Source organism: Oncorhynchus mykiss, chromosome 10 (assembly GCF_013265735.2).
Source record: "Oncorhynchus mykiss isolate Arlee chromosome 10, USDA_OmykA_1.1, whole genome shotgun sequence".
In the NCBI taxonomy this organism is placed as follows: Eukaryota; Metazoa; Chordata; class Actinopteri; order Salmoniformes; family Salmonidae; genus Oncorhynchus; species Oncorhynchus mykiss.
In genome coordinates, this window is record NC_048574.1 from 29,773,896 (window position 1) to 29,786,597 (window position 12,702).

Genomic DNA, 12,702 nt, shown 5'->3' on the forward strand with positions numbered 1-12,702 from the left:
CTCACTGGTCACCATAGCCGCACCCACTCGTAGCACACGCTCCAGCAGGTATATCTCACTGGTCACCCCCAAAGCCAATTCCTCCTTTGGTTGTCTTTCCTTCCAGTTCTCTGCTGCACATGACTGGAACGAACTGCAGAAATCTCTGAAGCTGGAGACTCATATCTCCCTCACTAGCTTTAAGCACCAGCTGTCAGAGCAGCTCACAGATCACTGCACCTGTACATAGCCCATCTATCTACCTACCTCATCCCCATACAGTATTTATTTATTTATCTTGCTCCTTTGCACAAGACTATCCACATAAAGACACCTATTATAATTAGCATTACCCATATTTTAACTTAGGACAATGTGAAGGAGTCATTGAGACCACCTCAATATTAATTCAGGCCAACTGTGTTGGCTACATTGTTTGATATAATGTAAGACTTGAGGTGTCAGGAAATTGCAGTTACAGGTTTTTCAAACATGCTAAATGCTTCAACTACCTCCCCCCTACCTGACCTTAGGCCTACATCAGCACCACCGTGTCAGAAAGTCATGGGGAGAACCCTGATTTTACATTTAAAGTTATTTCTAGTTAGTTACTGAAAAACACCCATAACCGTCTATAGCAGGGATCATCAACTGGTTTCAGCCGGGGGGACTGGAACATAAATACAAAGAATTTGTAGAATGTAAATTGAATTATAATATTTGACTAAAACATAATTTTTTCTAACCTTGTTTACGTTTGTATATGATCACGTGTCTCTCTATTATGTGTCGGAATACTTGAACAGATTTCCTAAATTAAAATCACTTGGAGATCATTTTCTGCTGTTTTTATGATCTTATGTCCAGCAAGTGCTTTTTTTTTGTCGTTAAAAATTGAATTTTTCTACGAAAACTCGGGGGGGGGGGGGGGCAAATAAAAACACCCACGGGCCGCCAGTTGGGGCACCCTGGTCTATAGCATATTATACCTACAGATCCAGTCTTCTACCAAAACCATTATTGGGTCAAAAAAATGAGCATTTGCCTATCATTTGATCGGTGTGGGTGTCACGTGCCGTCGTGTGGTCCGCGAGTGCCGCCGCAGCTCTAAAGTGGTACTCATACAGATTCTTCAACGTTGACAGGTCTGTATATGGAACATTTATTGCAGAATTTGTTCTCCGAGGTGTCTAGTAAAGAGAGCATTCATCTCCTCTGCTGAGTTTCTCTGCAGTAGTTGGATCCTCAATGATACACACACACACACCTTTATATTGCAGCCCCACACCCACTCATCACAGCCATCGGGAATGCTGTGACTGAATCGATAGGTGTCCCGCTGAGGGAAGGTGAGGAGGGTTTGACGTGAATGTTGAGTGTGTTCCACAGTCAGCAGTGCAGTGGGAATGAACGATTTAAGAAAGTCCTCTTCATTCTGGTGGTGAACTGATTTAACCTCCTCATGCTCATGCCTCGCCTGGCGCTGTGTTGTAACAGCTTGAGCATTCAGAAAAAAATGAGACTCAAAATAATAAACGCTCAGCTTTTCTGTTTTTCCCTGCTTTTCTCCACCAAGGTGTCTGTCGTCCTATGTTCTTGTGATATGGCCCCCTGTCGTTTTTTGTCCACAAAATGCACAAGGATAGATAAGTGACCTTGATTAAGAATGCACTGTAAAGAAGCTTAAGAGAAAAACAAGTTCTATGATATCTTTTGATGCTTCTACACTGAATGAGAACTAGACTGAACAAAAATATAAACGCAACATGCAAACATTTTACTGAGTTACAGTTCATAAGAGAAAAACAAGTTATATGATATCTTTTGATGCTTCTACACTGAATGAGAACTAGACTGAACAAAAATATTGAACGAGTTACAGTTCATAATTGAACTGTAAATCGTTCAATTGAGAGAGAAAAATCATTAGACCCTAATCTATGGACTGGGATGGGGTGCAGCCATGGGTGGACCTTGGAGTGCATAGTCCCACCCACTTGGCAGCCAGGCCCACTCACTTGGCAGCCAGGCCCACTCACTTGGGAGCCAAGCCCAGCCAATCAGTAGATTTTCACCACAAAGGGGCTTTATTACAGACTGAAATACTCCTCAGCAGGTGACGAAACCGGATGTGGAGGTCCTGGGCTGGCAAGGTTACACGTGGTCTGTGGTTGTGAGGCCGCTTGAATTTACTGCCAAATTCTCAAAAATTACGTTGGATGCAGTTTATGTTCGAGAAATGAACATTCAATTCTCTGGCAACAGCTCGGTGGACATTCCTGCAGTCAGTTTGCCAATTGCACGCTCCCTCAAAACTTGAGACATCTGTGGCGTTGTGTGACACAACTACACATTTTAAAGTGGCCTTTTATTGTCCCCAGCAAAAGGTGCACCTGCGTAATGATCATGCTGTTTAATCAGCTTCTTGATATGCCACACCTGTCAGGTGGATGGATTATCTTGGCAAAGGGGAAATGTTCACTAACAGGGATGTAAACAAATGTGCACAAAATTTGAGTGAAAACAGGAAAATATCAGGGATTTTTTTTTCCCCAGCTCATGAAACATGGGACCAACTCTCTACATGTTGCGTTTTTATATTTTTGTTCAGTATATTTTCACATTCTTCCGAAACCTTTTGGAATACAGCTGAAACTGTCCATTATGTATGCTGATCCCTGCCCAAAACCTGTTTTGGCTTGGAAGGCTGTGTAAGTGAAACCTATTGGCCTGTTCGTTGGCTTACTTTTTGGCTTGTATTCATCTAGCGTGGGGGAATAGCCTCTCAGATGAAGAATGCCTGTTCTGTCTATGAGGGAGAAATGTTAATGAATGTGGATTGGGGTCAGTTGTTAATAATGTATTTCTTCAGAAAGAAGATGCACCAACAAAGACACAAGAACCTCCAGTTCAGTCTACAATTGTTCAAATCAGGGGTTCTGTTAGTTGGTAATAGCCAGCTTTTGGTCAAAAATTATAATAATAATGAAAAGACAATAAATAAAACTGCCACCGGTTAATTGTCCAGGAGAAGGAAAAAAATCCCATTACAAAATAATGCATTTTAGCCTATTCATTTATGGACATAACATTTGATGTAAATACATGTGACTCTCCATGTTTATCTGCCTATTTGTTAATTTGCATACTTTTAAAAAGTGAAATCACCACCAATTTAATTGCACAACATTATGCAAATTAACCTATAGACCAATCAGTGCGTAGGCCAAATGTATTTACATCGACTTGTATGTTAATCAATTAATAGGCTAAAAAACATTATTTTGCAATGGGATTTGTTTTCTTCTACTGGACAATTAGCTGGTGCCAGTTTTTTATTTATCGGCACAGCATACAGATGATTTATTTCTCTTTCCCAGAATGACAAGCTGACCAATAGAATAGGTAACTTTTCTACAATGGGGGTATTAGATTGACATAGGCTAGTGATTTTGCTGTTCGTTGCTCGTCTTGTTGGCTGAGGAAAAGTAAATGTGGACAGTTATTTTAACATCTTCAATGTGCGCATCGGAATTTGGTAAGAAGGACACATGCCCGTTGCATCCTCAAGTTGCATGTTAAGATTAATAAGAACAATCTAAATGTGATTTTCTGTCATTTATGCACCCAATGCATATGGGTCTGGTTAATATCTCAAATGTCAAATGAAAAGGCTGCCGGTCAAATGTCCTGCGCCAAATTTTCCTACCGGAAACCCTAGTTCAAATGCATACATAATATGCATACATAATACTTGCATTCATATTAATAGATTTTCTGTAACATGGTGCCGAAAGAATGAAAATGGTGAATGATTGTGAGGTGAATATTGTACCTTAAATAGAAAGTGCCAATTAAGCACAGCTCTGTGTGTTCATCCTGGTTTTACTGTGTTCCTTTTTGAAGTGGAGCTCAGAGAAAATGGTGGAATTCAGAGTCACAGAGGAGGCATGAATTATTGCTGGCCTGTGGCGCTTCTTTTTTTTTGTGCACACGTCGCCTTTTTGCTCTCGCCTCCCCCAAAACTTCCCTGCAGCTGCCTCTTCTAGACCCTGCCCCCCCTCATCAGCACCACCCCAGAGGCACAGCACCCACACCCCCTCCCACACAGCTCCTCATCGCCACTGGCATTCTTCCAGGTGTGCTGATTACCCAGCTCGCCCATCCCTCCCAAACCCAGCCGCCATGCAAGCAGATGGTGCCAGTGAACTTCTCCTCACCTGGAGAGGAGTTAGCCAACAGAGTTTGGCTTAGAGCCGTGTTTTCTGTGCTGCTCGGTATATGTATGCCCTATAACAGAAGGATGTGCTCACTAACTGTAACTCCCATCCAAACCTTAGTCTGGCTGTGACTGCCTGGATTCCTAATAGCAGTTATCATTGGCTTTACTCTCTGCTGGTTGTAAGTTTGTTTTATCCACCTCTATTAGAAGGGTAATGGTTATGTAAAACGAAACCTCTCCTCAAACCGTCCTTGACTTGAAATGAGGATGTATTTTAAGAGACGAGGCCATCTAGCAGTCAACGAGGCCCCAAAGGACTGATACCCTGCATCCATCCCCCCTATAGTCATTGTGGAGCAACAGTGCTTTTTCTGTTCTCCCTTGGTCTCTGTACAGAACCTGAAGCGTGTGGCCGAGGTATGGATGGATGAATATGCAGAGTACATCTATCAGCGGAGGCCAGAGTACAGGCACCTGTCAGCAGGAGACATGACAGTGCAGAAGGACCTGAGGAACAGCCTCAACTGTAAGAGCTTCAAATGGTTCATGACAGAGGTGGCCTGGGACCTACCCAAGCACTACCCACCTGTGGAGCCCCCTGCTGCCGCCTGGGGAGAGGTACAACACTCATCTGTTAGTGTCTTCAGAGAGGCATGCCAACAGCTAGAAGGAAAGAAAGTTAAGAGATAAGAGTGAGAGACGACATATGGAGAGAAGGTTAGATTAGAAAGAGAGCAAGAAAGAGACAGAATGTCTGGCCTATGACAACCAGTCGCTGTCACTTCAGTCATCAGAAGGCCATGCTCCTGCCACAGTATCCTCTTCGTCATTACTTATCACTCACTTTTTCACTAAAGAGGAGAGCTGACAGAGTTCTGAGAGAACCAGACAGCCCTAGACAGTGGTTAATAGTATGACTAGTATTGACTAGTATTGAATGATGACTGTTAATTTCTGTCTTTCTCTGTTAACCTGTTTGTCTGCCCCTGTGTGTGTTCTAGCTGCGCAACACAGGCAGTGGCATGTGCATGGAGAGCAAACACTTTTCGTCTGGGTCGCCCGTTCGCCTGGAGACATGTCTGAAGGGGCGGGGTGAGGCCGGGTGGAGCCATGGACAGGTGAGGAGCATAGTAGACACCACTGAATACAGTCTGCCGTGAAAAGCGCTAGTTTTCCTAGTTTTGCATACAGTACTTCATTTTGTACTGTGTACAGACAGCGCTCTGCCTTCATAAGCACTACACGTGCACACACACACACAAGCTGGTGCACACTCTAATTTACACACACAACTTTATAATCGCTACTGTTCTAATGGAGCCCCATTTATTCCCCTTGTTATGTTTTAGCAGAGCTCATAACCAAACGTTGATGGATGGCAATGTTTTCTTATTATTTTCTAGGTTGCCTGCTCTGACACTGCTTTGACAGTTTAATTAAAGTCATTTAAAGAGCTGTTGTTGTTTAATCTCTGTAATGGTTGCAATTTGTATTCAAAGCTGGGATGACAAACAGCATGGCTGCAGTCCAAGTCAGGGCCTTTTGAATGTGACAGCAGAGGAGCCCCTTTACAAACAACTCTTTAATCTCTTGTCCCCCATGAGTGAACGTGCCTGGGGGAGACCGATGTGTGAACTCCTTTGGAAGGTTCTCTTCAACCCTGGTTCTGAAGACTCACAGGTTGTGCAGGCTTTTGTTCCAGCTTATTACTAACACACCTCTAACTTTTGATAATTCATTAAATCAGGTGTTAGTACTGGGCTAGAACAAAAGCTTGCTCTGTGTTTCTCCAGGACCAGGAATGACACTGGCTCCAAGAGGAGAGGTGGAGGCCCATCTCTGGAGGTGATCTGATCCAGGTTGTCTCTGCCCTGTCCAGGTGTTCACGTTTGGCTGGCGGGAGGACATCCGGGTGGGGGGCCCCATGCACACAAAAAAGGTCTGCTTCGATGCCATCTCTCACAACAGCCCTGTCACCCTGTACGACTGCCACGGCTTGAAGGGTAACCAGCTGTGGTGCTACAGGAAGGTAAGGTCTCTCTTTCTCACACACACACATAATTTTTTCATGATTGAAAAAGACAAGTTTGTGAGTTGGTTGTGATGCACTTCTTTGCTTCAGCCAAGCAGCAGTCTTCAAGATGTATTTTTGATCCTTTGTATTTCCTTTTCCTTGTGATAAAATGCCACAGGCTGCTTTGCTAAGGCAGTTTCTTCCTAGTTAAAAAAAAATAATAATAATAATTTAAAAAATGACATTCAGCTTTTAAAGGGAATCTTTGGTATTTTGGCAATGAATGCCCTTTATCTATTCCCTTGAGTCAGATGAACTTGTGGATACCATTTTTATGTCTCAGTGTAGTTTGAAGGAAGTTTGCCAACTATCGTTTGCGCAATTGCTAACTAGAGATGGTGCAATGACTGGAAGTCTATGATAACAGCTAGCGTGCTAGTTGTTACCATAGACTTCCAGTCATTGAGCTAACGCAAGTTAGCATTGGCTCGTGAAACTACCTCTAACGTCCTTCATACTGGAAGCAGAGACATAAACATTGTATTCATCTTTTCATTTCTTTTCATTGTAAGTTCATCTGACTCTGGGGAATAAATAAAGGGCTCATTGCCAAAATCCCAAAGTATCCCTTAAAGCTGTGTACTCAGTTAGAAAATATTATTCCTCGTTTTCCATGCAGGCTATTCAATATTTTGATATTAAATTATCTCTTTGGAAAATATTTTCAGTGAAATGTACTGTAACTAAATATATCATTACCATCTCTCCTCTTTTCTCTCCCCCATCTCTGTAGGATAAAAGTTTATACCACCCCATCAGTAACAGCTGTATCGACAGCAACCCCACAGAGAGGAAGGTGTTCATGAACACGTGTGACCCCAGCGTCCCCAGCCAGCAGTGGGTGTTTGAGAAGACCAACACCACCGTCCTGGAGACGTTCAACCGCAATAGCAACTGACACCTGTAGGGGTCAGCACTGAACCTGAACACCACTCACTCTGGAACTGTGTTCTTTCACTAAGACAGAAGTGGGATGTTGTTACTCTAAAGGGGTCAAGGGTGGAAGGAAGTGAAGGGGGGTCAGGGGGTAGCATTAGCATGTGCAAGCCAGTCTAGATGCATCAGTTATTGGGCGATGGAGAAGAGTTGGCGCCTGAGAGGTTCTCTCTGTGGTTGAAAGACTAGTCTCTCGATGCGGTGATGGTGTCTTCCTGCGTTAGGAGGATTAGGTCTGTCACAGCACGGTCATTCTGGCGGTGGTCCATCTCATTTCTGCGTCTCTGTGCCTCTCCCAGATGACTGCCCATACGTCCATCTCCATCACCCCGTGTGAGTGTGTCTCTTGCTCAGTCACTTTCCCTCCATTCCCCTCATGTGCCGCCCCTGCTCTGACAGCTCCCCCTGAGACTCCCGCTGAGCCAAGCCCAAACTGACACACTGTGAAGCCGGCCAGACCCAACCACCCTGAAAAGCACCTTGTGTTGATTCGTGTTTTTGTTTTCTTGTTATGCTCACTTGGCTAGCTTTTTCTCTTTCTTGGTTTCCCCTCTATAGCATTGATCGAAAGTGGAGTTGCGCAACATCTGTCCAAATGAAGAGGGGTAAGAAAAACCTAATCTTTTAGGACATGTATTTTGTTTTAGCTCTGAATGAATAATACTTTAGTAGCAGCACTTTGTCTCAGCACTCTTATCTATTCGAAGGACTGTGATTTGATGCCAATGATTTGTCCATAGAGGGAACTGTAAGGACTACTATCATCAGTTTATTTTTGTCCCATCACCTGAATAGAGGCTCCCGCTGTCTTCTGGGATGAACCCCAGCACTCTCTGGAATGACTTCATCATGAAACACATGGAGGTCAGCAGCACTGAGACAGTAGACAGACCATGCTGGTTTCTCAAACGCATCAGGAGTGACTCTAGACTGGTTTGCCCGGGGGGGGGGGTTATTATAGGTGGTTTAGATGCATTAAGCACTTGCAATGATAAACTTGAATAAAAATCGTAGTGCCTTGCTGGATGAGAGCAGAAGTAAATATGGCCTGGTCTGACTCGGCCTGGCCGTGTGCCCTATTCCAGTCGTCCTCCTCCTACACTGTCTCAGACTGACTGACAGATGTTGGAGAGAGAGAGGCAATCTGAGGTGACACTGGCTCTTAATGGATGGGGTTCTACAACAGTAATGTATTTGTAATGTTAGTTTTTTGCTAGTATCTTCAGCTATACACTATGTGTTCTCCTGCCTTTCAAAGTTAACCGTTTTCTGAAAAGACCCTCTTATGTTCATGGCATGTCACCAACATGCCAATTTGTTGTTATGATCAACAGACCCAATAGTTTGTCAAGATCTACAATGGACATTCAAGCATTGATTAGTATTGAATTCCTGTTCTTGTTGTGCGTTTAGATTTTGTAGCGTTATGACCTCTTACTCAGCATTTGTTTTCTTTCAGTTTTTTGTCTTGGCTTATCCAATGAGTTGTTTGTATATCAAATGCAATTCAGTTTTGACCTGGACGTTGTTCAGAAAGACTGCGTACATTGCCTGCTGTGTAGTTATGTTCCATTCTTTGTGTGTGTGTTTTTTGTTCCCCTTTCCTCTGAAATAATTCCAAGGTAGAGCGCTTGTTTAGCCTTAGGTGTTTGTCTGCTGCAAAAAAAGTTATTAGGGCAAAACATTGTCACCTTAAGGCAAAGCGGGATGTGATATGCATGATGCAACGATCACACCCTTCATCAGTCAAACTCTCATCCTACCCCTTTCAGAAATTGATACGTCTAATTAGCATAAAAAAACAATGTAGCTTTTTGTTGTTGTTTGATGGAACTAATTTGAGTACACTACTAGCCTGTAGCGTATGTGTTGTGGATTTTGACTGGCCAAGTGAATCATCAAATAGTTTAGACTCAAACAACGGCATTCTTCCATGCATTGTGGAGAAAATGTATGGAAATTCAACAAGAGATCCATGTGGCACATTAGTATGAGATGCTGCACAATGAGGCTTTAGTTGTGAAGCATCTTTGTTGCGCAGTCATGTAACACTGTAAGTTTTTTTCTCCTTATCAAACTGAAATGTAGCTAGGACTGGCTGGGGAATCCAAAGTTGGTTACTTCCATTGTTTTCCCTTTCCAAAAATGTTTAGTTTTGTCCCGGCAAGTAAGCGACATGTATGGAAGACCAAAGCTTTTAAATATTATGATAAAAATGGCCGAATCTAAGTTGTGTAACTTTTTCCAAGACAAAATATTAATTTTCTAATTATTCCAGCTAAATAGATTTCACAATTATGCTTACAGAATTATTACGTCTGTACCAGAGTTGTAATTTAAGCTGATTAATTGTCTCATCTTTTACACTAATATTGTAAGTGTAAATGGTAAAATCCTTAACACAGTTTAAATTACCATTATAGATCTAAGACTGGAATTCAATCAAACCAGGACTGGTATGGTCAATTTTACAATTTCCATTGGGTGAAAAATCAAACCCGATTTTGATTTAGTCCTGCTTATTCTCTTGATGCATTGTTTGATATTTTCTTTCAAATGCTCCACCGGTTGGTCCATGACTTCCAATGTGCTCACTGCTCTCCCGATGCTAGAATGATGGGTCGAAACATGTTTATGTTCAAGCAATGAAGTTTATGCAGTAAAGTTATGTTTGTGTCTGAGGGAATATAAACAGGGTTGTTTGACCTGTGGACATATAATCATCTTGCAAAGGTGGTAAGAATCCCCCAAATCCATGGCATTTTATTGTTCAGTTTGGAACAAGGATATTTGCAGTACATTGACCTTGTCAATTGCACATGTAAAAGGCATTTGATTGTCATATGATTTATAACTTGGGATGGAGGTGGTGAAACCTTTTTTAAATTTTGGTTTTCAATATTTTATAAAGTGCCATTTCTTTTCATGATCTTGTTTGAATTAAATATTCAGCTAAAAATGTGAAGACAATACTTATTTTTAAATGAAATGTAATGTCTAAAGGCCCAGTGCAGTTAAATGTGATTTTCCTGTGTTTTAAATGTATTTCCAGACAGATTGGAATAATACTGTGAAATGATAATGCCCATTTAGCGTAAGCTGTTTGGAAAGACTGCTTGAAATTTCAGCCTGTTTTGAAGGGATGGATTTTTGCCCTGCCTGGCAACATCATCAGGCGGTATAAGTTAATAGATCAATAACAAAGTTTCAAACCTCTCTGCCAATAGCAGCTAGTTTTCAGGTTACATTAGGTTAGTCCAATTGGCCCCTCACTCAGACCACTCCCAGACAGTCCTAGCAAAATTCTTGCTTGAGAAATTTCTCTTTGCTTAGAAGATATTTTTTATTAACATTTTTCACAAATTGAATTCAGAACCATCACAGTAAGCTACTCAATTGTTACCCAGAAATGATTTGATATTGAGATAAAAATGGCTGCATTGAACCTTTTTTAAAGTTGGGAAATGTAGCTTTTTGGGCAACCAGACCAAATTCACATAAATCTATAACTCATATTTCTATCATTCTACTTGAAAGCAAGTCTAAGAAGAGGTAGATCTGTTCTGTGTGTGTTATTTCTATGCTTCCGGTTAAGTTGTGTTTTTCGTCTTTTACATTTGGTTTTGTACACCATCTTCAAACAACTGAAACGACAACATGTTTAGTTCTGGAAAATATATTTCACAGCGGTTTAGATGTACAATGATTCTACACTATACTAGCTTATTTTGTCACACAAACTGAAATTAGGCGAACTATTCGAGTTTTAGCAACCTGCATAGTGCAACTTTAAGACCATTGTTGGTCATTCACAAAATTATGTGTTCATGTTTGTGCAATTTTGATGTGTAAATTTTGTCATAAATGATCTACATTTTTTTTCTACTGACAATGACTGTAAAAGGGCGACAGGGTAGCCTAGTGTTTAGAGTGTTGGACTAGTAACCGAAAAGTTCAAATCCCCGAGCTGACAAGGTATAAATCTGTCGTTCTACCCATGAACAGGCAGTTGACCCACTGTTCCTAGGCCGTCATTGAAAATAAGAATTTGTTCTTAACTGACTTGCCTAGTTAATTAAATTTTTTTTAAATATATATATATATAATTAAAAAAGGTATTTAACACACTGTGTACAACTAAACTGGAATTGTATATTTTTTGCTGAAAATAAAAATGTTTATATTTGAATTATGGGTTGTATTGTTTTGGGGGGGCTTAAACTGAGAGAATACTTTAATTAAATAACTTGTTAAGTAATTTGTATATGTAGAAATCAAATCCCATCTAGAATGATGTAAAACAATGACATGCAGATCATGAAAATAATATATTTTTTCTCCAATTTAAATAAGTAAAATAATACTGCAATAAATTCACCATATGTGGCTCAAGGTTGGTATTATTTGGAACCACAATCAATAAATGCAACCATAAACAAAACAAATGCACAAGTTTAGTTGAGATTGGTTGACTATAGTTGAGACCAGTCTGTGTCCTCACTGGACCCTGTGTCTCTGCAGATTGAGTTTCCCGCTGGCTGATTCCCATCCCAGGTCCTCTTCCGGGACTGAAGGCTGTGAGCTTCCTTCCAGTCTGTTGTGTGTAAAATATCCACATCTCAGGAAGTCGTTGGACCTTCTTTTTTGATATTTTCAGTGTTATTGTTAACAAACACCCCAATAAAGAAAATGAGAATTATAAACAGGTTCAGCCCCTGGTTTGACCGTGATCCGGCAGAGTTACGCCACCTCAAGAATTCCATTTGGTGGAAGGCTCCGCATACACATTCTCCGGCTGAATGGCTTTTGTTCAGGCAAATGAGAAATAGGCTACCCGGAAGGCTAAAGTTAGTTATTTTAAGGAGCAGTTCTCTCTGGGTCTAACCCCAAGAAGTTCTGGTAAATGGAGAATAAACCCTTTTCACAGCTGCCCATGATGTCCCTTAATGTTGTTGATGGTGTTTTTACTGACGAGGAGCGCATGGCTGGTCTACATAACAAGTTCTGGCCTGGTTTAGATCTTATCTGTCAGAAAGATATGTTTGTCCCTGTTGCACCCTCTACAACCACTGATTATTATTATCTGACCCTGCTGGTCATCAATGAACGTTTGAACATCTTGGCCACGTTCTGTTATAATCTCCACCCGGCACAGCCAGAAGACGACTGGCCACCCCTCAGAGCCTGGTTCCTCTCTAGGTTTCTTAAGTTCTGGTCTTTCTAGGGAGTTTTTCCTAGCCACCGTGCTTCTACACCTGCATTGCTTGCTGTTTGGAGTTTTAGACTGGGTTTCTGTACAGCACTTTGTGACATCGGCTGATGTAAAAGGGCTTTATAAATACATTTGATTGATTTAGTCACCGCTTAATTAAGTCAGGATTCCTATTTGACTCAGCCATGCCATCCTGCCCGTACAACATTTCCTCATCTCCCACCCCTTCTAATGCGACCAGCCCCAATGCTCCTCCCTCTTTTTCCCCTGCCCGCTACA

The 12,702-nt window shown here is 41.6% G+C and overlaps 1 protein-coding gene across 4 annotated transcripts in view; it reads left to right on the forward strand.

The window, feature by feature from the left end:
* LOC110533617 (polypeptide N-acetylgalactosaminyltransferase 10) overlaps positions 1-11,400 on the forward strand; it is a 102,021-nt gene extending 90,621 nt beyond the window's left edge. The window contains exons 9-14 of one of the 4 annotated variants that reach the window (XR_005053613.1): positions 4,598-4,819; positions 5,203-5,319; positions 6,081-6,230; positions 7,009-7,544; positions 7,770-7,816; positions 8,007-11,400. Coding sequence is in view for 1 of the 4 variants with exons in the window: in XM_021618016.2 (XP_021473691.2) it covers positions 4,598-4,819; positions 5,203-5,319; positions 6,081-6,230; positions 7,009-7,173 (654 nt within the window). In the remaining 3 variants the exon portion in view is untranslated. Of the gene's footprint in view, positions 1-4,597; positions 4,820-5,202; positions 5,320-6,080; positions 6,231-7,008 lie in introns of all 4 variants that reach the window. The other 3 variants (XR_002475001.2, XR_005053612.1, XM_021618016.2) reach the window with 3 other exon arrangements.
* The last annotated feature ends 1,302 nt before the right edge of the window (positions 11,401-12,702 follow it).